This window comes from Lynx canadensis, chromosome A1, assembly GCF_007474595.2.
Source record: "Lynx canadensis isolate LIC74 chromosome A1, mLynCan4.pri.v2, whole genome shotgun sequence".
NCBI lineage: Eukaryota > Metazoa > Chordata > Mammalia > Carnivora > Felidae > Lynx > Lynx canadensis.
In genome coordinates this window covers 191491409-191517977 of record NC_044303.2, presented here as the reverse complement: position 1 = coordinate 191517977, position 26569 = coordinate 191491409, and the positions used below count along the sequence as shown (strand labels likewise).

At 39.2% G+C, this 26569-nt stretch overlaps 1 protein-coding gene across 1 annotated transcript in view; it reads left to right on the top strand.

Annotated features, from left to right (window-relative positions):
* Positions 1 to 26569, top strand: part of SGCD (sarcoglycan delta) — a 394307-nt gene that overhangs the window by 266596 nt on the left and 101142 nt on the right. The window contains exon 6 of the mRNA XM_030328591.1: positions 17434 to 17506. Within this exon, the coding sequence (XP_030184451.1) occupies positions 17434 to 17506 (73 nt within the window). The remainder of the gene's footprint in view (positions 1 to 17433; positions 17507 to 26569) is intronic.

Below are 26569 nucleotides of genomic sequence, written 5' to 3'. Positions count from 1 at the left end.
GGGAAGAATCAACTGGCATCAGATTAGTATTGATTAACTGTCACTTGGATTGACAAAGCAGCACAAGATACACTTAGCAAATACCCAAACCAAGCTATAAAGCTCTGCAGATTTGGATTTTGACACTTGCCTTTTTTTTCCCCCTCTAAAACATAATCAGTTCAACATTTAAGAATATACTCTTTGGCACTGAATAATTCAGACCTCATCGACACCATTTTTTTTCCCTTGCTGTATGACATCAGCACCATTTATAGGAATAGAGGAAAAAGCTATAAAAAGCTCAGAAAAAGTCCTTGCCCCTGGATTGTTAAATAGAAAGACAGACAGAGAGAGAGAGAGAGAAAGAGAGAGAGAGATGCTAAATGCCCTCAAAGCTGTATTACACCAATTCAGCCCCGAAGGCCACTTGAGCATACTCGCTTTCACAACTCTTGTCTGGTAGGGAAAATTGACTGGCTTCTGTTGCCCTGTGGATTTCCATTTCATATTGAGCAGGCGTTTGAAGTAGAGCTGTATAGGAATAATGATCTATCTCAAAAGACAGGCTTGTTTGTAGGCTCCAGAGAGCAGTTCTCCTTGCTTTAGTGATGCTGAGTGGGAGGGACAGTCGTGACACAGACTTCTCCACTCAAGAGGAAAAGAATGCATTATTCAGGTTGCTTCCAATTATCAGTGACAGAAAGCAAAAATTAATCAGACTTAAGGAACGTTTTTCTTGTTTGTTTTTTGTTTTTTTTAAACAAAGGGAACCTCCTCACTCACATCATTGGAAATTCCAGATAGGGCCAACTCTGGTGTTTTTAACATCTCCTCCCCAGCCCAGGTTTTCTTCAGGCAGCTCCTTAGCAGACATTACCTTAAGAGAAAGATGGAAACATCCTTGTATGGACAGACATAGCTGCCATTGGAGGGAAGTGATCAGCCCCACATGGGTAATATGCTCTCACAGCAACTACTCTTTCTGGGGAATCAGATACTCTCAATTGGTCACCCTGCATCACATTCCCTTCTTCGTGTTTGTGGGGTATGTGGGGAGGAACATGTGATGAGCATCCCTCAAAGACTTACCCAAAGCAAATAATAGTTCTATTGAAAGGAGAGTGAGGGAATATTAAACAGGTAAAGCCATTGTCACCATTCAACCTTTTCCCTTGCCTCATGTGTGGGTGTGACATCTTCCTTTGAAATTCTTTCTTCAGACTTTGTTTCTTGCTAAAGTCTCAGAGATTTGCAATGACAAAGGACATGGGTAAAAATGAAACTTCATTTTTTTTTAAATTCCCCTTGTCTTTTCTCCATAGCTGTATTGCCTAACCCTGGTTGAGTAGTCAGGGTTTAATGCCTGTTACAAAACTTTGAAGGCAGAGGGCAATAGGAACTCAAGATTGTTGCGGGTGCCATGGCTCCAGTTTAATGTAGCAAAGTAAATGACCTGGAATATCTCCACCATTCACAAATGAAGAACTGCCTCCTGAGTGGTATTTTCTCTTCAAAGGGCCCAAGCTCACTTAAAGCTGCTTATCTACGTTCAGTCAGGTGTTCGGAGATCTGTGCCAGGGAAATCCTAGAATGCAGGTATTCCCTCCACACCTCAGAGGCCACATGACCTCCTTTTTCCCTGCTTGCTCACATTTTCTCATGAAGATGCTACTTCTTGCACACTTTCAATATGGCTGCCAGCCTTGCATCTCTACTTGAAAGTTAAAAGTGTAAGCCTGGGGGACTGGTTGGTCTAGTTTCTTATCACAGGTCTATTGCTAATTAGCTTTGTAATAGTGGGTAAGTTATCACTTACCCTGCAGAAGCCTCATATTTCTTAACCAGAGGGTTGTCACGAAGATGAAAGGGACTGTCTCTGTAAAAGCACTTAGCATGACTGTCAGTTAAGTGTTAGTTGTTATTGGTCAGTACCTGTCACTCACTGAACCTCTCCTCTGGGTTGCTTAGTTTCAGTTTTCAAGCCAGAATCTGATTGGTCAGGTATGGACAGGTGGCAATTCTAACAGGACCACCTAGATAGCCCTTCAGCAGAGAATCTGGTCTAACCAATCATCACTACTTCTTGGTGGTCTTTTCTTGGAGGAGGAGATTTTTGGAATATGTCTCAATTCCCAGGCTTATGATGGAATAAATAACACCTTCAGCAAGAAGTTAAGAAGGTACTTTGCAGCTAGATTTGCCTAAGTTCTGATCCTGGTTCCATCGTCACTCTCTGAAACCTTTCTGTGTTTTAGCTGTGTCGTGTGAAAACAGGGAGATAAAAATAGCATGTGCCTCATAGGGGTGGAGTGAGAATTAAGTGAGTTCATCCATGTGAAGTGCTCAGAAGCATGCCTGGCAAATAGTAAGCACTTAATAGATATCAGCCAATGAAATGGCTTTTTACTCATGTAACTCTGAGCTCCCACAATAGTCTGGTAGGAAATTCTATCTCCATCATTACTGGGTTGCTCAAGAATCAGGGTAGCACATAGAGTGTCAAGAAAATGTGGGCAAACTTGTTAATCCTTGGTCCATTAAGATCACCTCTGCTATCTTCATTTTTCCAGCCTATATAGTCACTGAAAGTATGTAGTCTCCCAACTTGCAGGCCACAGAGAGGGCTAAGGAATCTTCGCTGAGGCTGTGGACCATTGTGCCAAGGGGCATGACACAGCTGTGCCCTCTGAGAGTTTCCCACCTCCCTAGGGATGATTCTGGTCCCCAGGGGACCTTACATCTCACAATTATTCTAAATCAGGGGCAAAATCTGCCTCTCCTCTGGGCTTCCCTCCAAGGCACTCTTCTCTTTTCCCTCCCTGGGAGAGTAGCCAGCACACTCTCCACTCAGATTAGGCCTTCACTAAGGGCAGGAATAGCTGTCGATTTGAGGCAGCTTTGCTTTTGATGCGCTGAAAACCTTCCATCATGGAACTTAAATGCATTTTGCTAAGCGAAAGCAGCAAACCCAAAAACCCTCTACTGAATGATTCCATTTATATGATGTTCTGGCTAAGGCAACACTGTAGGGCCTGAGGACAGTGGGAGCCAGGAGTAAGGGGCTTGAGGGAGAGATTGACTACAGAAGGGCAGTGCAAGGGAAGCAGATTTTCAGAGCGATAAAATTGTGCTGTGTTTGCTTATGGTGATAGATACATGACTGTACCTATTTATCAAAACTTGCAGAATGATAGATCACAAATAATAGTACATTTCACTTGCTGGAAACAAACATCAAAGAAATGCAGAGGGTCTTACTATCTGCTTGAAGTTGAGGAGAGATAAAAATATGGGGAGAACAAACACAAATCAATTGTTCTAAAAATCATCAAGCCACAGATGAAGATAAAGAGGGGGGCTAAGCCTGATCATGTCATGTTCAAATGTTGGGCTTTTTGTTGTAGGGAACAGGAGCTCATCACATACTGTGAACCAGACAGGAAACTTGAGACACTTGGGTTCTGGGAAGTTTCACTGACTGAAGTAAATTGGAGAGGTTACAAGAGAGCTGCTAGAGAAGAAGGGAGACTGTACCACTGAGACCGAATAGCTAAAGCTCTAACCATTTCCGTTCCTGGACAAAGATGTGTCAGGCTGTCACAATGGTGTAGCAGATACTGACCAGCTCAAACCTCTTCCCTCTAGAAGTTTCTGTTTCATTCCACAACTTTTACTACCTAGGAAATTGAATTCAAAGCATCTGAGTTTGCGCATCTTGTTTAGAAAAGAACAAAGAATCCCATGACGTGGTCTTTATATGACAGTGAAGGCAGCATACACTCAATGGACTGTCTCACAAGATAGAATAAAATGAGTGTTCATTCAGCATTTCAGTTATGCATTATGGAAGCACAAAAGAAGGAGCAATTAGTGATAACTGAGAGAGGACCAGGAAAAGATTCGTTATGGAGGAGGTATTTGAGCTGGGCCTTAAAGAATTTGATACACTTAAAAAAGAAAAAAACTTTCTGGCTGAGAACATAGAATTGCAGTCAGCGATCAATGAAAAAGTACTTCAATATCATATGAAGGTCTAGTAAGAGTGGTTTCCAACTTTTGGTCATTTGGCTTATGGCAAAAAAAAAAAAATTCTAGGTGAAGAGTATGATCATCTTAAAGGGTCTGTTTGCTTCTCTCTCCTTGGTCTTGGGTAGAATGGTATTGACTCTTATGCAGGGAGGGGTGAATAACAGAATTCTCACAAGGTGGCTCAAATGAATAATAACTAGGGACTTGGTTTTCTCTCATAAGACGTAGTCTATTGATAGACACTTGCTGGTAGCTTAGTGGTGTCTGGGTCAATATATCTGAAATCCACCTGGCTTTTGTCTCATGGTTGGAAGATGGCTCTCACAGCTCCAGATTATACTGATAATCAGAAATAAGAGTGGTACCAGCCATATCTGTCCCTTCCTACTAGAACAGAAAAATCCCCAGTAGGCTTCTACCTACATGGCATTAGACAAACCCATGTCATAATGGCCACCCCTAGCTTCAAGAGAGTCTGGGAAAGCAAGTATTTAGCTGCGTACTTTGCTTCCATGAATAATACCAATATTTTGTTGGCAAAGGAATGGATGTTGATAAGTGACATGCTGGCCATACTAGGGATAAAGGTAAAAGAAATCTATACAGTGTGTAAGGTGAAAATCATACAGTCAAAATTACCTCTTTAAAAACTTTATTTCTAATGTTTATTTTTGAGAGAGGAAGAGGCAGAGTGTCAGCAGGGGAGAGGCAGGGAGAGGGAGACACAGAATCTGAAGCAGGCGCCAGGCTCTGAGTTTTCATCACAGAGCCCGATGTGGGGCTCAAACCCACAAACTGTGAGATCATGACCTGAGCCAAAGTTGGACACTTAACCGACTGAGCCAACCAGGTGCCCCAAATCAAAATTATCTTTAAGTCACCTGTAAAGTATCCCCATTTTGAGGCTTACTTTCATATAAGATTGTATTCTGAAAGTAAAGCATTCAAGTGTTCTAATGCTTTGAGACATCCAGGACTTTTATTAAGATTTCAATTTGCTGGTCCTTACTTTTCAAGTCGTCATCTTGATCTCCTGTAAATGACTTTATAAGTTTCTCCAATTATTTTTTAGACAGTGTTTCTCCATGGTCCTCAATTAATGTTTCAATTTCCTTCTCTATAGGAAAGCATCACCCCCCAGCTGCTTGGCTACAGGCACAGAGTGTTCCACTTCTTTTTCAATGACCAGGAAGCCCTTAAAATCATGTATGTGTTGTTTTCTTGGGTCTCACCAGCGTCCATTGAGCCTCAGAGTCTTGATTTGCTCTCACACTGTGAGACAGACACTTGGGAACTGAGTCTTGCCTAAGAAAGCCATGTATTCGGGGCGTTCATTTTGCACTCACTCCCAAGAGGAAGGGTAGGCAGAACGAGTGCTGTCCTTAACTTGATCGTGCAGTTCGTATCCATTCTCTCCCCCATCTCCCTGCACTGTTGGCTTGATTCTGGCCATCTGTCTCGCAAAGACCTGGAGGGGAACATGGGTGGAGTGCCACATTCATGTCATTCATGAGACACACAGTGCATCATCTTTGAGAACACAGAACATGGAGTCTCTCTCGTGCCCAGGTGTGCTGTCCTTGCCAAGCAGCCTTCTCGGCTTGTTGATGATGCTCCATTGTTCATATACCATCCTAACTTAGAGGCTGCCTTGTTCCAGCATTCTGTCTGTTACACAAATCCAGTGAGTTGAAGTTCTTTGTTTTATTGTGTAGTTTTATTTACTATCAAAAATAGTGCAGTCATAAGAAACTAAAATGAGGTTGCTTGCTGCTTGGATGGTTCCTTTTATATTTTCCAGTTTTGGCTTAATGATACACCGAGCATGAGTTCTGGTCTATTGGTTTCTAGAGTAGAGTTTGTTTAATTAAACTACTTGTCTCTTCATATCTTGCCAGAATATTTTTATACGTGGATCTTTAAATTGCTCTGCAGTTTCACATTCTACAAAAATATATAAAATGTGCACCTTGATGGTATGGCCAGTTCAGTTAAATTGTCTTATTTTATTTTTCTCCATGGTTACCATTCAAATTATTTAATGATATTCTTCTGTATTACTGGCCTAATCTTCTATTATAATAAATAATGATATCTGTTGTTTGGTGACACTTTAGTGTTCAAGGACATGCAACCTTATATATATACTTTTATAATCCCCATTCCATGAAGCCGGAAACTGAGGCTTGAAAAAGCTAAATAATTTGCCCAGTATAATATTCCTCTTCACAGTCTTCCTGTACAACCCTGAACTTGTTACACTTTACCCAGTGTACATGTCTATTAAAGTCCCCCATCTATATGAACCTGAATATCCACATTATGCACACGGACATTCAAGTAGCTAAGCACATGTGCCTCTACCCAGCAGGTGCCATAGAGCAGACCGATGCCCCTATAAAAGTTTTGTTACCAACCAGAGCTGGAACTTTAAACTCTGATATCTAATATCCAATATCCAATATTCAGCTATCTTACTATATTTCTCTTGTCAAAAAGTAGTAGCTCTTGCTTATAACAATTTCTTCCCTTCCCACTAACTCCTGCCCACAAGAATCTGCCTCCATTTCTTGATAGAATGACTCTGATTATATAAGTGATCTGCGTGTTGCTAAATGTCATGGGCATTCTTTTTTAAGTTTATGTGTTTATTTTGAGAGAGAAAGCAAAAGCAAGGGAAGGGTTGGAGAGAGAGGGAGAGAATGAGAATCCCAAGCAGGATCTGCATTGTCAGCTCAGAGCCCGATACAGGGCTCAGTCTCACAAACTGTGAGATCATGACCTGAGCTGAAACCAAGAGTCAGACTGAGCCACCCAGGCTCCCCTTCATGGGCATTTTAATTTCCCTTCTTACCTCCAAGTACCAATTAACATGGGTAACTCCTTCCACTTTTTAGAAGTACTTTTTTTCTCTTGACTTCCTATGTTACCCCATTCCTGGTCTTCTTCCAACCTCACAAGCCATTTCTTTTCAGTTTCTTTTGATAGTTCATGCTCCGATAGCAAAACTTGAAATGTTGGAATCCCTTAAAATTCTGACGCTGGCTATCTTTGTCTATCACTCTCACCATTTTTTGGATCAGACCACCCATCCCATTTTCTTAGTTTCCATAATCATCTGTATCCCAAAAATCTCTATGCCAGTGGTTTAGAACTCTGCCTTGAGTAATATACCTCTGTATCCAGCTGCCTACATAAACATCTGAATTTGGAAAACCCACAGATACCTTAAATTCATCATAGCCAAAACTAAATTTTTGCTCTTCCCCAAAACCTGAACATTTCTTACCCCTTTACCCCTCATATCATACTACCAGGTTCTTTCAACTCTACCTCTTCGGTACCTGTCACGTTCACCTTTCCCGTTTTTTTTCCCTATGGGTTACATAGTCTAGGCCTCCATCATTTCTTACCTGGCTACTAAAATAGCCATCTAACTGATTTGCATGCATTTGCTCTTGATCCCTTGTACTACATTTTATACAGTATAGTCAGATCCTGTAACTATTGGAATTCGATTTTGTTGGAAATAACAGACAGCCTAACCAGTAGTGGCTTAAACAAGTTGGGGATTTGTTATTATGTAATAATAATTCTGGATGTATGCTGTCCAAGGCTTATAGCAGAACAATGTTATAAAGAGACCAGATTCCTTCAACCTTCTTCCTTTCACACCTTTAGCAATATGGCTTTTACTCACATGGTCTCATAGGGCTACTGTGCCTCAAAGCATTGCTTCTCTATTTCAGAAAGGGAAGAGTAAAGAACAAAAATCCTTCTTTGTTAGGCTTTGGGTTTGTTTTTGTTTTTGTTTTTTTTTTTTCAATTTGGGAAGAAAATATCTCCCCAGACACTTGTTCCTACATCTCCCTGGCCAAGGCTGTATCACACAGCCACCTAACACTGCAAAGGGAGTCTGAGAAGTTGAGTAGTTTGGGTTTCCAGGTTGCATCATAGACAAATGCAAGAGGGGATGTGCTGTGCTTAAAATGTGACAAGCCGACAGTCCTTAATATCTGCCCCAGAGTATTTAAAAAAACATACCTGATCATCTCATTCTCCTCTCTATAGCCTTTCAATGGCTTCCTTTTCCTATTAGGATAAAATTCTCAAACGCGCACATGGACCAAATGCTCCTACGTGACCTTGCCCCTGACTCCTCAGAAATCTTATGGCGGTCTTGCTCTTTCCGCTCCAGCTACAGTCCTCTCCTTACTCTTCCTTAAAAGCAGCAAGCCATTTTATGCATTGTGTGTATATCTATGCGCAGAGAAAGATTTCTTGTGCCTTTAAGAACCAGTGTTTGGGGGCACCTGGGTGGCTCACTCAGTTAAGCATCTGACTCGCGTTTTTGGCTCGGGTCTTGATCTCATGGTTTGTGAGATAGAGCCCTAGCTGGGCTCCAGCACAGAGCCTGCTTGGGATTTTCTGTTTCCCTCTCCCCCCTTTCTGTCCCCCACTTGCACATGTTCACTGTCTCTCTCTAAATAAATAAACTTAAAAAAGAGAACCAGTGTTTGTACCCTTGGGGGCTACATTAACCCCACTGAGAATACATGATTTACAATAATTGTCACTATAAAAATCAGTATCTGTCTAGCCACCATAAAAGTTCATAAGGGCAGACGTTAGATCTTCATAGCCAGGATTGCCTTAATACAGTGCTGGCCACAGAGTAGGTAATTGTTAAATGTTGATAGACAATGAATATTACAACACTTAGGATGGCTAGAGATTTTATATATTTTTTGAAAATTGTATTTGTGATCTCATAAATAAGAAAAGCCTGAATCTGTTTCCCCCCCAAAACCATTTATGGAATAGGTCATCCATAAATATTTGTTGAATGAATTAATTATCTGTACATTTTGGTCAGGAGAATTGTCCCTAATTCCTGAAAAGAAAATATTTGGTATGTATCCTGGAAATGACTTGTAATGACTACAAATGTTTTGCATGAGCAGTTTATTAAATGCTACCAGAAGCCAGAGAAACACAATGGGATTAAATTACTTCAAGTGACTTTATCCACTCAAAGTTTCTGTTTGTTGCTCATGTTGGGAAGGCTTTCAGAAGCCAACAGCCGCCTTCAAAGTGCTTAGCCCTGAAATTCATGGAAACTCTGCAATCTCACTGATTACTCAGTTCATTTTAAATCCCAGATTAGACATAACCCAACCCACTTCCTTAAAAAGAATTTTTCACTGCACATTACCATTAGGAGAAAGCCAAAAATTCTTGTTATGAAATAAATAGAAAACTACTGTTTCTGAGGAATTTCCTGTGATCACTCCCACGAAACACTTTTATGGATAACATGATATTGGGATTGCTATTCAGGAAAATAGGCCTCTAAGGAATATTTAAATATTAAAATGTAACTGTGTTCTCTAGTCTGGACTTACAAGGCAAAAACCATTTCTCCTGTATCTAGAAAGCTTTTAAACAGTAGCAGATATGTGAAATGTGAAACGTGCTTAGCTACAATTTTGGAGTAACTAGAAAGTTATCTTGCAAGGAAGACAATGTTCATTATTCAAGAAATTACTATACTGTTCATAGTTTTTTTAAAAAAATATTTCCTGTTTATAAATACTTTGGGAGACTGTAAGTTTCCTTGTCACATTGCCTACACCTTCATAAGAAAAATGTAGTCAGATTCAGAGCAGCTTCTTTTACTAAGTAAAGGCAATTTTAGTTGCAATTAATATATCAAATGTGAAAAACTAGATTTCATTGGAGATGTAGAAGGTCGCCATGGGCACCACTGGCTTTGAGTATTAATCACCTGGTTTTGACCATCCATGTCAGCTCTTCCCCTGGGCCCTCTGATACCCATTGTTCTCTGTCTTGTCCAGTGCCTCACCAGATCCCATTGGCTTTCCACTTAAATATCTCCTAAACCCATCCACTTTTCTCCATCTGTGCTGCCAATTCTCTGGTTCAACCTCCCACCATCCCTCTCTCTGCCCCACTGCATCTATCCTTACCCTCCTCAAGTGTCTTTTCCATGATACAGTGTCTCAGTCAGCTGCTGGTGCTGCTGCTGTAACAGAATACCATAGACTGGATGGCTTAATCAATAAGAATTTCTCACTGTTCTGGAGGCTGGGAGCCTGAGATCAGGGTGCCAGCATGGTGAGGTTCCAATGACGATTAGAGTTTCAATGTATGAGTTTTAGGAGGATACAAACATGCAGATGATAGCATGTTGGCTCAGTGATCTTGAAAAATGCCAGTTGGATCGAGCCAGATCCCTGCTGAAAACCTTCACCGTGACCTATAAGGTTCTGAATTACCCAGATCAGCCCACCTTTCCAGTCTCATCCCATGCTGCTGACCCTTGCAAAAAATAGTCTGGCCACACAGATCTTTATTAACTTCAACTTCCCAACCCTGATGTTTTTTCATTATCTTTTCAACTGCCACTTCCCCCTCTTAACTAGTTTTTTCCTAATCACTTTACAAATACCAACAGAATTTCACTTTCTCAGGAAAACTTACCTGCCAGACCAAGTTATGACCCCAAGTTGTATTTCAAAGACATTTTTTTTTCCTTTCAAGTCTTTATCACTATTTGTAACTATTAGATATTTTTATTTGAAAATAGCATTCAGGGATGCCTGGGCGGCTCAGTCAGTTAAGCATCCAACTCTAGATTTCAGCTCAGGTTGTGATCTCACAGATTGCGGGTATGAGCCCCGCATAGGGCTCCACACTACCAGTGTGGAGCCTGCTTGGGATTCTCTGTCTCTCTCCCTCTCTCTCTTCCCATCCCCAGTCCACATGATCACTCTCTCTCAAAGTAAATAAATAAACTTAAAAATAAATAAATAAACTAATAGCACACACTACTGGAATACACTGTGCTCTCCTATACTATGGACTCCATGTCTGTTTGGCTCATTTCTAGACCTTCTTGCTCAAAACATGTTGAATGTTGGGTTTTTCAAACCTACCAGCCTCCTTTTCTGGTCCCTTTCCTGGTCCATTGGGTTTATCCAGCCAGGTTATCTGGAGGATTGTAAAACAGCAGAGCTGGAAACAACCTTATAGATCATCTAACCTCCACCCCCATTTTGTATAACAAATGGGGAAATAAGACTAGAAAACAAATTGCCAAAGGCCATATAATAAACTAACTCATAGAAGAGCAGCACTAAAAATCAGGTCTTTGGTTTGTCGGTTCTCTGATATTTCAGGAGATCAAATCATTCCTTCTCCCATTTTTCTTATCACCATTTTTTAGATTGAAATCTGTTGTCGATTTTATAACCTAATATTGGTATAAAAATATATCCTTTCAAGTAAAATACGGTTCTTGTTTAGGGTTATCATTCAGGTTATATCTACCCAAGCAACACGGATTAGAACACTTAAAATGTTTTGACTTCAAACAATGGTGATTAGATATTTTAACTCGGCATTTTGACTATTTTGGCCCCATGATTCAAGCCCAAAGATGAGTTTTAGTCTATGTTCATTAATACAAAAGCGTTAATCATAATTGTGCCAATCTTAATGCATGCACATCAAGAAAGAATTACCAGAGCAAACTCCATTAAGCCAGCTTAACTCCTTAATCAATGTTCTAAACAGCACACTTAAACCATTTCTGACCTTTTTGAAAGTTTTCCTTGAAATTACTGTCTGAAAGATCAGTTCTTCGTGTACAACAAAAATTTGATTCATCATCCAATTTTTCTGGCTCCTACTATTATAACATCTAGTATAGTATTTCTTCCTTTGTGTCTAATGCTTCTCTCAAGTCCAATTTTCTTGTAGCGTGTTTTGCAGATGTGAATCTGCCTTTCAGGATTTGGTTCATGGCTTTATTTAACATATGCAGGTTTAGGCACTTTAGTGTTTTTTATTTTTTACAAAATTGAATTTTCCCCAATTTTTTTGGAGTTTAAAGACTTATGAACCAGGGTTTTGCTTTGCAGTTAGCTTCCTCTATAATAAATTTTTCCATCTACTGTTTTATCTCTTATGAAATTTATTTTCTAGCGAGCAGTTCTGCCAGTTAAATGCAGTTTGAAATTGGACAAAAGTCTGTTTGCTATTATTTGATTCCTCCTTAAACACAGAAAAGTTTTAGCATTTTTTCTTTTGATATTTCAAGGTTTCTTTCTTTTTTTTTTTTTTTTTTTTTTTTTTTTTCCTGGTAGGGAATGGAGGTGGCCAAGACAATCATCTGTTTAAATTGTTACCTGATGAAATATTTGATTTGAGGGGAAAACAATTTAGCTCTGACACTTCTTATCCCATCCCTTATTTTACAGCTGGGGAAATCAAGGGTCAGAGAGGTCTTCTGATTTGCATAGGATCACAGAGATAGGACTGGATTTCAGGTCTCTTGACATCTGGGACACTTTGAGGGGAAAGCCTCCAAAGTTGAGTATGCTTTCCCGAGAGGAGAAGCTGGCTTTTTGTTACTATGGCAATGGAGGGGATTTGAGATTTTTTGACAAGTTTACCCCCTACCTGTACTGCAAGGAAAAAAGAACCACTGAGCTAATCTTTATGGTGATTCAAAACACTTTAGATAGATCCTGTCACATGCTTTATAAGTTCCTAATTGATTGTGTGGAATTAAGTTATTGGGCAGAGAACCACCTAATGGAAACACATTGATGAAATCATTTTTGAGGGACATTAATGGAACTTAAAATAAAACTGAAATGGCTTTATGGATTTTTCACTCAAACTGTTTATGAACATTTATTGCCAGTAAATTATATTGTGTCAGAAGAGGGAATCAGTAGGTATGGCTTTAATAGAAACCTTTTTGAAATAATAAAATCGAGAATAATTTATTATCTAAGAACAGATAGGGGATGGGAGAATTCATCCTGATGGATGTTTGTCCACTCTGCAGCTTCTAGAAGAGTGAAAAATGGTGTTAAAAGCAGAAGCCTGATAGGACTTGGAAATAAATGGTGTTTTTGAAAAGTATTAATATCTCATCTCATTGTGCATGTGGATTGTTTTCAGAAGAGAGGTGAGGGGAGATTTAGCAAGTGTTACTTGAGGGTATAAACATTGGGATTTGTTCATATCTCATAAAAAGCTGAACAAGTAGAGAATGATTTAATATAATGAAAGAGACAGTCTAGAATAGTAGTCACAGACATTGGTTCCAGGGCCAAAAGATGAGAGTTCAGGTTCTGACACCTCCTTTTCACTGTGCAACCATAGGAAAATACCCTGACTTCCCTGAGTGTCAGATTCCACATCCGTAGCAACAGACATGCATAGTCCCTACCTCATAATAATGATCAAATTAAAACAATTTCCATAATTTCTAGTTTCTAGTATGTGCTTTAAAAATGTCACTTTTAAGAGTCATAGAGGACCTGGATAAGGGGAGGAAAAAATAGGTTTCATAAATATTTTAGTACTATAAGCAGTATCTTATTGACTATCATCTGCTGATTTCTATGTGCCAAAGATCTCGTTCAATCTTCCAAGACCCCTAGGAGATAAAGTTACCATTAATATCCTTTCTTTTCAGAGAAGAAAACTGAGCATCATAGAGATTGGGTTTCATGCCCAAGGACACTCAGATAATGAGAAATTCTGGTACATTCCCCTGAGAAGTCATATCTGTGAGTCTGTTTTCCAGTATGGATGGCACGTATAGGCCCCTGTGGCAAAGTGCATCAAAAACAAAATCAGAGGGCATCTGGTTGGATGGTGGGAGCAAAAGGAGCCTTAGTGAGTGTCTTGCCCTTTACTTTGATCCCACATCCAGAGCCCGTCAACCACCCAGATCCTCTATGAGAGCCTAGACCCCTGGGTTTTGCTGTCTTGCCACCTTATGGGTGCCACATTCTCCTGGCATTCAGAAAACAAGACACTAGGGTATAGTGGCTAAAAGTAGGGCCTCGGTTCAGATGCCTGCATATGAATCTCAGCTCAGGCATTCACTAGTCATGTGACTGTGAGCCCCTGTTTTTTAGCCCCACTTGTCTTGTAGGACAATTAGTTTTCTTGGTCTGGGGAATAAACTACAGACCTTTGATCTCATTTTATTTTAAAGCAATATTTGTATTTAGCCCAAATAATATTCTCTTCTTAGCATAGCTCTTTTATTTTAAGAGGCACAGTTAAAAGGAGTTGGATTTTGGACATTCATTAAAAATGCAATGTGATACATGAGGAGTTTTATGACAGTAAATTAGTACTCCCATAGAAGTATTAGTACCAATTGGAAATAAGTAGTACCAAATTGGACGCCAATAAGGCGTCCGGTGGAAGCCTAGGGAACCTAAAATTGAATCTGTCTGTATTCTGTGTGTGACCTTCGGAGACCATGGTTGTTCCACAAGCATATGGTGAGCACCCATAATGTATTAGATGACTTCATATAACCTTTTCTATCCCCCTTGGAATTTCTTTAAAAGGGTGGCAGAGTGAGGGGCCACTGGCTGTGGTACAGCACTTCCTTCCTGAGCTTAGTACAGCCAGATGTTAAGAAGTGGCAAATGAGGTTTGGTCAGTGTATCTGACAAATGGAGAAACAGACGCAGCACAAAGCTTGAATAAAATAAAGAAAATAGTGCATGCTTTTGAGGTTCATTTTAAGAAAATGGCATTCTTCATTTTTGGACAATTGAACTGAATAAATGTAGTATATATCCTTATATATGTATATATTTTGCATAGTCCTAAGAAGTAGGTATTCTTGGGCTTCAAGGGGCCTTATAAAATGATAGGAGGATACAGGAGATATCAGTGAAACACAAAGCCTCACAGCATGTTAATACCAGTTCAAATAATGAAGGTTGTCTATGAGCAGTACTAATTGCTGTATCGGTAAGCCAGACAATTAGGGTTGATTTTAAGGGAGGTAATGCTCTTTCTCATGCAGTTTTCGTAGTTTTCTTAGTAGAGGAAGGGGAGATATGAGCTGGTACTAAAGAGTCGACACAGTGTATGTAAACAGAAATAACATAGCCTAGCCTTAATCAGGTGTATAATTGTTCCTTTTAATCATTAAAAACAACAACAACAACAACAACAAAAATAGGTTCCAGTGGCTCAGAACTAAGCATCTCTAAGGAATAGAAAGGGAAGGGATTTCAAGGGAAGCCCCTGTTAATTGCAGTAGTGACAGATGGGAATTGCTCAATAACAGGTTTGAGATGGTACTGAGAGGTGACTAAGGCCATGCTCTTGGGTCAGACACTTTAGAACCACGTCCCAATGTGTCACTCATGTCCCGTGATTTCTCCTGGCCTATTTTACCTACTAGGCACCCTCTACAGTATCTTTCGTCTAGGCGCTCTTCAAAGGGTCACAAAAATCTTGGAGATGTGGATTGTATGCTCTGCAAAACAAAATTTAATACATGTGTAACAAAAGCCACATTATAGTCTATAATCCAACCCAATCTTATTCACTTATTGTGTTAGTCAGGATTCTTCAGAGAAACAGAGTCAATATGGATCTACCTATGGGAAGAAAGTCATTATAAGAAACTGGCTCAAGTCATTATAGAAGCTAAGGAGTCCCACAATCTACTGTCTATAAGATGGAGACCCAGGAAAGTTCATGACATAGTTCAGAATGAGTCCCAAGGCTCACTGAGAACCAGTGCAGTCAATGGTGTAGATTCCAGTCTGGGTATTAAGGCCTGAGAACAAGGAGCACTGATGGCAGGAGAAGATTGATATCCCAATTCAAGCAGTTAGACAGGAAGAACCTAATTCTTCCTTCCTCCTCCATTTTGTTCTAGTTGGGCCCTCAACAGGATTGGCTGATGCTCACCCACACTGGGGAGGGCACACTGCTCTGCTAAGTCCTTTGATTCTACTCTCATCTGGAAACACCCTCACACCCAGAGGTTGTGTTTAGCTCAGTATCTGATTACCTCATGATCCAAGTCAAGCTGACACATAAAATGAACCACCACATTTATAAAGAACATAATAAAGTTTAAATCACTAGGGCAAAATAGTGTATGCATAATAAAACAACATGCTTAGGAAATTTACATAAAAAAATGTTGTATATAATTGAGACTGTGGGTACATTTTGATATATTTGAAAGGTGGTGGGTTGGTGTCTTGAAAGGCAAAAGTGTCTATGGGCAGAAAAAGATCTTTAATGTCCCTACACTAAACGTCTCTTTGCCTACTGCAACTGTTGGTAGGGTGGTTGCAGGCAATAAATGAGCTAGTACATATGATGTGTACATGATGGTATCTGGCTTGTAGTAGTCACTCAAAATGCTAGCTCAGATTAATAGTTATCATTTACCAGGATACTTTAGTGACCATCCATGATGTTAAAATTTGAGGCATTGTTTGCTGATTTTACTTGCAGTAGTCTTGCTTGTATCAAAAAGATTAAATATTTTTACAGTTGCTACAAAAGTCAAGAAACCGTTTCATTTTCCTAGACTTAGCTAAGATAAATCTGGATTTGTAATATCAGTGGTTAATGGAGGAATTCTAGACATCATAGCAATGCAAGAGGATTCTAGAAATTCACACATGCATACAAGGTATTATTCTGCCCCTTTTTGTGGCTTCAAAGAACTACACCAAAAAAATGTATAAAAATCAACACCTTTACTTCAAAGTACAGGATACTGCCTAGCTAAGTTTAATTGAAAAACTAATATTCAGTGCAATTGTCTGTGATAAACTGAGGCGTAAATGAGTTGAAAAACACTTTGGGAGCAGACAAATCAGATAATCACCACCTCTATGGCTGGGAAGGTTCAGCTGGTGATAACAAGTTGTAAAGATAAAAGCTTGTAGCAAGGTCAAGAGCTAACTGTCTAGATTGGGTTGGGGATCAATGTTGAATAATACTCAAAGTGTGAAAGCACTGAACTTCAAATGATCTCTCACAGTGTTCTGTTTTGTTTAACTTTTCAAGATAATAGTGTAGAACTTTAGGGAAAAATGTTTTTGCTAGATTTTATTAGGTGAATAGTTTACAGTGTTATAGTGTTCTCCACCATCCACCCACTGCTGAGATGTTGTATGTGTTCTATGATTTGTGCCCCACACTGAAATAAGAGGGCTTCAGCTGCTGTTTTTCAAAACATTTCCAGTTGGGTAACTATTAATAGTTGATGAGAGACAAGAGTTAGACTGTGCCATTTCTAGGCTTTTTTTTTTTTTTTTTTTAATGTTAACATTGTATTTGCCTCATGGCCTCACTCTGATCTCAGCAAGAACACTTTCAAAAGAAGCTCCTTGTTTTTTCACAGGCTGTTTGCATGATTTGATTCAGTGCCCCCCCCCCCCTCACTAAAGGTAGGAAGCTAAAGCCAATGGCAAAATGTGTGCTTTGGGTTGTGTGAAGGATTCACTACATTTAGCTCCACTCATTGTGCTGATCGTGTCCCCAGGTGACATGCAAAGTCTCCAACCTCTGTTTGCTTTTTTCTTTTGTTTACAGGAGCGGAGGGCACAGTGTTCCCTAAATCTATAGAGACACCTAATGTCAGGGCAGACCCCTTCAAGGAACTAAGGTAAATTTCTGACTATGCTTTGCATTGATTAGTGGCTGTTTCCTTTGTCTGAGCAACTGGCTGATGATCCATTTTGACTATAAGGAATGTAACAGCATCACAACATGAATATACAAACTGGGAGAGATTAGAAAGGACAAGAAGATAAGCTACAGCCAAGGGAAAATTTTCTCTGAGAACTTAAGAAGATTGAGGGTTTGGAGGAAGAGGTTGCCAGCCTTGTAATTAGGAGATGCAGAATTCATTCATTTGCACTGCCTGTTTCCTACTGTATTTTGTGGGACCAAAAAGCACTAGTCAGTAATTGGTGCTGATCAGCCCAAAGAAAAGTGGTATCTGAAAGAAACTGGCCTCTAATACGATACAGATTTTTATTTGTATGATTACATACATAATAATCTCTCCATTACTTGGAGTGTTATGGTACTAGAACTACTTTCTGTGGATATTCCTTGTACTGGTGTTAATCTTCAAATATGTATAATTGTGCCGCCTTTAGCAGAAAAAGACTCTGAGATCCTGTATATTTACCACCAACAACTAAGGAAACAAAAAAGAACAATAGATATACCTATAGATAAACAGACAAACAGAGATAGATATAACCTAAAAACCATTACAGCCACCAAAGGACCATCCCTGGCTCCAAAAAGGAACCCATAAAAAGTGGTATGTTGACACAAATATAACTATAATTTTTACCATATACTTATGATATAGGCAGGCTGGGACCCAGAGGGGTCTCCCGCAGGAACAGTAAGAGGGTCCTGGGCTTCATGCAGGAAAAAATCAAATATAATCTGGAGAAAGTGAAAGCAGAATTTATTGAATAGCATGAGTGACAGACAGAAAATAGCAGATGGAGTGTCTGGGAGACTCAGAAAGGAAAGGAGAATGAGTTTCAGCATCGCTTGGGATTAGGGTTTTATACGGGAAAGGGGTCTGAGGTATTTGTTTCTCCAGGAATCCAGGGTAGGGTCTGATCAACTGCAAGTGTTGGGTGACCAATAGCTGTTATTCCATAAATCACTGAAGGTAGGGGGTGTTGATGCCAGTGTAGGCCGTGGTTTGTTGGAAGATAATGTCCTGGAACATGTTTGGGTTTTGGCTCTTCTTAGATGTTATCAGATGTTTGGGACCTAGAACAAAATTCAGATTAACTTTCTTGCTTCCCCTTGGAAGTGGGAACATAGCTCCTTTGGCTTATTCAGAAATGGGGTCTAGTAGAAAAACAGCAGAGATGGAGCCTTTCTAAAATGGAGTCTCTTCTGCTTCCCTACCTCATTTACAGCCATGAAGAATTCAGGGAATACTGGATTTCTTCATTTCTTGTAGTTCTTCTAGCATAAATCATCATAAATAGTATTGAATATTTAATAGTAGACATCAAACATAAGCAAATGCGTTTGTATTACACAAGCCATATCTACTTTTTCAAGATGCAGCCCCGAGATCTATGTCTTGCTAAAACGGCAACAGCCATGTTGGCGTTTGGATTTCCCTGAACAGAAACACATTCTCAGTAAGTGGAGAATATATCTCCTCATTACAAAATGCCTAGCATTCTTGCAAAGCTTGTAAGGCTTTATGACTATAGGGAAATAAATTGGGCCAAAGGAAGAGGATAGTTGGTGAAGAAAGAGAACATTTTCTTCTCCAAATCCCATATACCATGGGCTGTATTTTTAACATTATATGCTACATTGCAAGGTTTTATTTTTTCCTTGAATAGTTGCTTCCATCTCAGGGCTTCTTCCTGCCAGAAGTTACCTGACCGTCAGCTAGATCCTTTGTTTCATCTTAGGTGCTAAAGCTGGAATCTTTTCAGCAAATCCACCCAAGGAAACCTGTATTTCAGGACTCTGAGAGCAAGCTCATTCTCTGAGAGTGCAGCGAATCCTCGTGTCTGTGATAGAAGAGCTCTTTTTTGAGACAAGCTAATATGTGACCTGTTTCCCTTTCTTTTCACAGACCTCTTGAGGAACAGGGTTATTTTTTAACACAACTGGTCAGTAATTAGTGCTGATCAGTCCAAAGAAAGGTGCTGTCTAGAAGAAGTTGACCTCTAAATATGACCCAGTAATTCCTCCCCTCCCCCCATGGAACAAGTGCTCCATTACCTGGAAGGCATGGAAAATATGAGAGTCAAAAATTTAGGCTAACTTTGCTTTAAATAGAAAAATAAGGGCGCCTGAGCGGCTCAGTCAGTTAAGTGTCCGACTTCAGCTCAGGTCATGATCCCACAGCTCCTCAGTTCGAACCCCGCGTTGGGCTCTGTGCTGGTGGCTCAGAGACTGGAGCCTGCTTCAGATTCTGTGTCTCCCTCTCTCTCTGCCCCTTCCCACTCATACTCTGTCTCTCTCTGTGTCTCAAAAATAAATAAATGCAAAAATAATTTTTTAATAGAAAAATAAATCTTACGTGGTTAAAAACAAACCCAGCCCACATCAAATAAAAAGACAAATTATCCAGGGGCGCCTGGGTGGCGCAGTCGGTTAAGCGTCCGACTTCAGCCAGGTCACGATCTCGCGGTCCGTGAGTTCGAGCCCCGTGTCAGGCTCTGGGCTGATGGCTCAGAGCCTGGAGCCTGCTTCCGATTCTGTGTCTCCCTCTCTCTCTGCGCCTCCCCCGTTCATGCTCTGTCTCTCTCTGTCCCAAAAATAAATAAACGTTGAAAAAAAAAAAAGACAAATTATCCAAGCATCAGCCCACTTTAGAGATCCATATTCTGAAAACTTTAGAGCACAGTAATTGCTCATATAAGGTTGTAGACTATGGTCCTCTGTTGACACCAATGGAAAACCCTGGGACCTTGCCTTAAAAAAATTAAATCTCCAAAATTTACAAGTGAATCTCCTGAGTCAAAGTGCAACAAAATAAGGACTTCTACTCATTGCTACCTTTCCATTGTTTATTTTAAAGTTGTAAGCATATCCTACAGAAACAAGAAACAAAATTTTCTTGCAGGACACATAAAAAGACTTTCATACGTCATTCTACAACTGGAATGTAGAATGTTCGCCCCTATTCAAATTGTGTTGATGGTTGATAGCCTGAATGGAGTCAGGGCCTAGAATGTGATAATTAGCTCCTTCATCCTTATGATTTTTTTTTTTTATTTTAATGGCACTTTGTAGGAGAATCTCTGACCAATTGAAAGATAATGAAATGTAGCTGATATATTAGCCCAGACCAGTGCTTCTGTGGATGTTTCACCTTTGTCATCTAATGGTACCACACTTTACTCTGTGCTATTGAATGGTATTGACCTTGGATATTGAGTAAATAGGTAATGAACTTGGTGACTAAGTCTTCTGGCCTCTGGCTTTACAGTTGGATCAGTTTTACTGATCCAGTGCATTTGTGCTGGGATGTCTTATCATCTCAGGAAAGTAGAATAACCTAAGGAAGATCCCTGGATTTGTGCCAGCAGACAGCACTGAGTGAGCTGTTCAGGTGAAGCAGAATTGGTCCACTCCTCAGGAGCAACACAACTGAGGGGAAGAATATCGAGCTGGGGGTCAGATACCTACAGCAAACACACTATATAGCCTTGAGCTAATCCTGGAGCCCTGATATCTATAAAAAGCCAGGTCTCTTCAGGCTCCAAACAGCTAATCCCCTTATATTATTTTACTTTTTATTATAAAGTAATTTTAGATTAACAGAATAGTTGCAGGGGACCTCAGTGGCTCAGTGGTTAAGCATTGGACTCTTGATTTTGGCTCAGGTCATGATCTTGTGGTTTGTAGATGGAGTCCCAAGTCAGATTCATTCATTCATATTCTCTCTCCTCTCTCTCTCTCTCTCTCTCTCTTTCTTTCTTTCTTTCTCTCTCTTTCTCTCTCTTTCTCTCTCTCTTTCTTTCTTTCTCTCTCTCTCCTTCTCTCTCTCTTTCTCTCTCACTCTCTCTCTCACTCTCTCTCTGCCTAAATAAATAAATAAACAAGTAAATAAACCTTTGCAAAAAAAAAAAAGAAAAGAAGAGTTGCAATATTCCTGCAGATTATCCCTCTATACCCTTTACCTGGTATTTCTGATGTTAACATCTTACATATCCATGGTATACTTATCAAAACTAAAAAATTAACATTGTAGCCCCATAAAATATCTTATTTTATGTAAGATTTGCTTAAAAACGTGCAATCACCTGAATGCATTACAGATCCAAAAAATATGTAAAGAAGAGTTTAACAGAAAAACTATTTGTTGATATGTGAATTAATGCATCTTTAAAACTCCCACTGCAGTTGTTAGAATGTTTTTAATGAGAGTTGTTTTTTTTATTTTAACTTGTTTTATTTTTTATTTTTTAAAATTTACATCCAAATGAGTTAGCATATAGTACAACAATGATTTCAGGAGTAGATTCCTTAGTGCCCCTTACCCATTTAGCCCATCCCCCCCCCACAACTCCTCCCATAACGCTCAGTTTGTTCTCCATATTTATGAGTTTCTTCTGTTTTGTCCCCCCCCCTTATTTTTATATTATTTTTGCTTCCCTTCCCTTATGTTCATCTGTTTTGCATCTTAAAGTCCTCATATGAGTGAAGTCATGATATTTGTCTCTCTAATTTCACTTAGCATCATACCTTCCAGTTCCATCCACGTAGTTGCAAATGGCAAGATTTCATTCTTTTTGATTGCTGAGTAATACTCCATTGTATGTATATATACCACATCTTCTTTTTCCATTCATCCATCGATGGACATTTGGGCTCTTTCCATACTTTGGTTATTGTTGAGAGTGCTGCTATAAACATGGGGGTGCATGTGTCCCTTCGAAACAGCACACCTTGTATCCTTTGGGTAAATACCTAGTAGTGCAATTGCTGGGTCATAGGGTAGTTCCATTTTTAGTTTTTTGAGGAACCTCCATACTGTTTACCAGAGTGGCTGCACCAGCTTGCATTCCCACCAACAGTGCAAAAGAGATCCTCTTTCTCCGCGTCCTCACCAACATCTGTTGTTGCCTGAGTTGTTAATGTTAGTCATTCTGACAGGTGTAAGGTAGTATCTCATTGTGGTTTTGATTTGTATTTTCCTGATGATGAGTAGAGAGTTGTTTTTTTAAATAATGTTCTATACCCAGATTTTCTTTGCCTTACTTGTCAGTGGGAACTGAGTTAAAAAGACTACAGGTTATTTTTCCATACACTAACTTCTGAACTGAACAAGCAAAACTTAAATATCCATCCGTGTCCTTCACTTACCCCAAATATCAAACGTGGGAAAATAGCATCTATTTTAGAGACCTTGTCTGTTGGGATAACTTGTTTCCTCCAACATCAGTTTGGATTTTGAAGGTTTTTTTTTGTTTGTTTGTTCTTTTATTGTTGTTTGTTTGCTTGTTAATGAGAGGCAGATGTTAGGCCTCCAGCACATCTTCCTAGAAGATCTCAATCCTCAGCTCAAAAAGTAGTAGCTTCCTCTGCTAGAGTTTCGGTTGACTGCTTTCTTTTTCAGAGTTACTATCGTTACTGTATTCACAGTGTTCACTTAAGATGTTTGTAAATAATCCAGAGTTGAGTTGAACAATCACAAAAGAGGGTTGCTTCTCTCCAGACAAATAATGAGGGTTAGCAAGGTCTGAGCCCAATATCCAAGTTGGGTGGTTTGTTGACTTTGCCCCTGAAGGACAATTCTGAAATAATGACATGTTGCTCTAGATTCAAGACTCTACTGAAAAAAATCTACCAGTCACTATGCCTGTCTCTTGAAATAAGAAAAACTAACTTGGAACAGAAACTGGATTTTAATAAATTCACGATCTGAAATTCATAATCTGACTATATTAAATGTTCACTTGTTCATTATTTTTTTTCCTGGTGTCTGTATATAAAGACAATTGGAAAGTTCCCTGATCTCAGGCTGTGCATGATCTGAGACAGGAAATAGGCCATTTAGTTTTGCATATGTATTTTCTGTAAGAACAGAAGCTACCTTTGAATGCCTACCTTGCTCTAAGGAGTCTTTTCAACTATGAAGCTCTCTGTAAGATTCTGATCCTACAGGAACAGGAAATAGACTGTGAGATCTTATTTCCCAGACATATGCCAGGGCAAATGTAAAACATAGGAGAAGGTTACCTAGACCACTAAACACATATAGCCAATTCTGTTCCTCTGGATATCACTAAAAGCTTGGAAGGGACCAAAAAACAGCAAGAAACCATAAGATCTTTACAAAAAATTTTTCATCAACTAATGTGCGGATGTGCTCTTACTCTACATACAGTTATGATAAGGGTGGTGACCTGATTTCCATTTCATCATAGGTCAGTCACTCTTGGCCAGTTTTTTTTTTTTTGGACACTTACTAGGAGTCAAGGCATGTGCTAAATATTTGGAATAAAGAGATAAATGAGTACTCAAATAATTTATAGTTAAGGAGAATAAGATAGACATGCAACCCAAATATAAGGTAGTATGATAAATGATGGACTAGATATATGAACAAAGTCAGAGGACACACAGAGAATGACACAGAGAATTCTACCTGAGAGGGTTAGGTATGGGATATTTTAGTAGCAAGATGAAAGAAAAAGCCAGTAAGTGGGCCTCAGAATTTAAAAAGCATGGTTCTCTAGGTCCACTTAATGTAAAGGCAAATAGGCCAATGTATTTCTGTAGCTCCCAAGAATATTACCGTGTCATTTCTAAAAATGAGGTGCTATAATTTCCTTATGACCATTGTGTTCTTTAATAAATTGTGAAGGCAATCTCAAATATGATCACAGAGGACTTTAAGGATTGTTACAAGTTTCAGAGTTTAGTACATAATTCAGAACTGTAAGAGTCATTACTATCAAACCCATTCTGCCTCTTCAAATAAACAAGGCATTTCTTTGCTACTGTGTTTTTTTTTTCCCCACAACATTACCAGAGTTTTAATAATAAAGCAGAAAGATGCATCTGTTACTCCCAATATGCACTTGAGTATTCTGTAGGATCTTTTTTTAATGGATAGATACTAATCTAAACTCCTTTGGGAACGTTTGAGATTTAAAGTCTGTGTATATCATAGGAAAACAAGAATTAGACACTTCCAAATTGACAAAAATGAATTTATCTCTTTAATTTTATTTTAAAACGGCTGTAGCCAACTAAATGTTTATTTGACTGGCAGCGGTTTATAAATGTAAGCCACCGGAACCGTCTGTTAAAGCATCAGAGTTCTATTAATTAGAGACTTAGTAATACTTCTCCCTTCCCGTGTCCACCTCAAAAGTCAAAATAGCAAAAATACTGGATGGGTGGTCACATTTTTAATGATATGTGTTATATATATATTATATATACATATATAATATATATATTATATATACATGGATATATATCATTTTATACACATATGACATTTTTACATATATGCATATATACATATACACATACATATGTATTTTATATATATATGCAGGTAGAGAGAGGAGGGAGAGGCTATATATTATGCTTCTTATAGCTATGGGTGCATGGTATATGGGGGAATACCATTGTAAGAGAAATCCTTAAATGTTCTCCTTTTTAAACATTTTGCAGACATGTTCTGTAATTTTATTGATCTTCCCTCTCCTCTAACTTCCAATTCCATGTACTTAGACTAGATTTTTCAGTTTTATTTTGCACATATGAAATTCACAATTGCCTGATCACAGATCATGAATACTGAAGTGATTCAAAGGAGAAATGAAAATGTACAATGGCCAGATAATGTCATAGATACTCACAAGCCTTACAAAACAGAAGGATCATGACACAGTGTTCATGTTTGTCAAGAGTCATGCTTTGAAGGTATTCTGCATTGTGTTTGAGTTTGGCCCCAAATCCTATCTTCTTTGTGAACTTGGACAAGTCTCCTAAGCTATCCTCACCCAGTGCCTAGAACATGGGAAAAGCTCAGTGAACATTAATTCAACAAATGTTAGCTACTGGGAGGAACAAGCAGCTCATTTTCATGGGGCTCCAGCCCTCAGACATGAGTCCCTACAGTTTTAAATTTCATCAACCAGTAAAAAGTTTCTATGAAACCTGGGTGACTAATAATTCTTTTTCAATAAAGGACAAAACCAAAAAGCTTTTGTGTATCTACATCTACTGTTGACTAAGACATAGCCTTAGAATGAAAGCCCCATAAACTGCATGCATGTAATAATATTAGCATATAATTGCGGAGGCTCCATTTTCTCATTTTGCCTAAGATGCTAGGGACTGTATCACAATTTTTCACCAACCTACAGTGCCCACCCAGAAAAATGAACATCTGAAAGCCACAGGCAAGAGCTTAAAGAAGTCCACTTTAAGGTTGCAAACCTGTTTGAAAACCCAAAGTAATACATCTTGTCCATCTTTCAAGACCATATATGTCCCTTTTCTCCCTCCTTCCCTTCTTCCTGCATTCCAGAATCCTATTATTCCCCCCCCCCCTTTTTTTTCATTAATACCAAAACAGAGTTTGGATTTATCTACCTATTTATTTTGTTCCCTTATCCCCAACCTTTTCTCTAGGTGCCCTTTTCACCATGGTTCTCTAAGTATATAGGAGAACAAAGGGGTAAAGGTAAAGGGATCCTGCCATATTTGAGGTATTTCCATCTTTCCCTTTGCCATATTTATCTAAGGCTTTTTTGTTTTACAAATATGATAGAGATTATATTTTAAAGCTACCAAACCTTTGTGATCTGCCAACATCTCCTCTGTGCAGTATAATTCTACCATTGGAGGCCAAGGAAGGATAAATGGAAGATAACATCATGGGGGAAACAGACTCTACGGCAGAGGAATTCCCACTCAGGAAGAGGAAATGGAAAATCCATCTTTTCTGATCTCTGGTGAAGTGTAGTAAGAACATAGGAAATGTAGGGAAAGCAAGTGGTAAAATATACTACAGCCTGTTGACCTTTGTTCTCTGATTCATGGAAAGGGGAAACCAATTAGATTTCAAGGAAAGTCAGAAGCAGAGGGTCATTGTGCATTTTCATTTGGGACTCTAGGAGGAAACCAGCTTATAGAGCTGGTTGGTCTCACAACCCTCTGGATTGTCATGTGGCTAGAGAGGAAGAGGGGA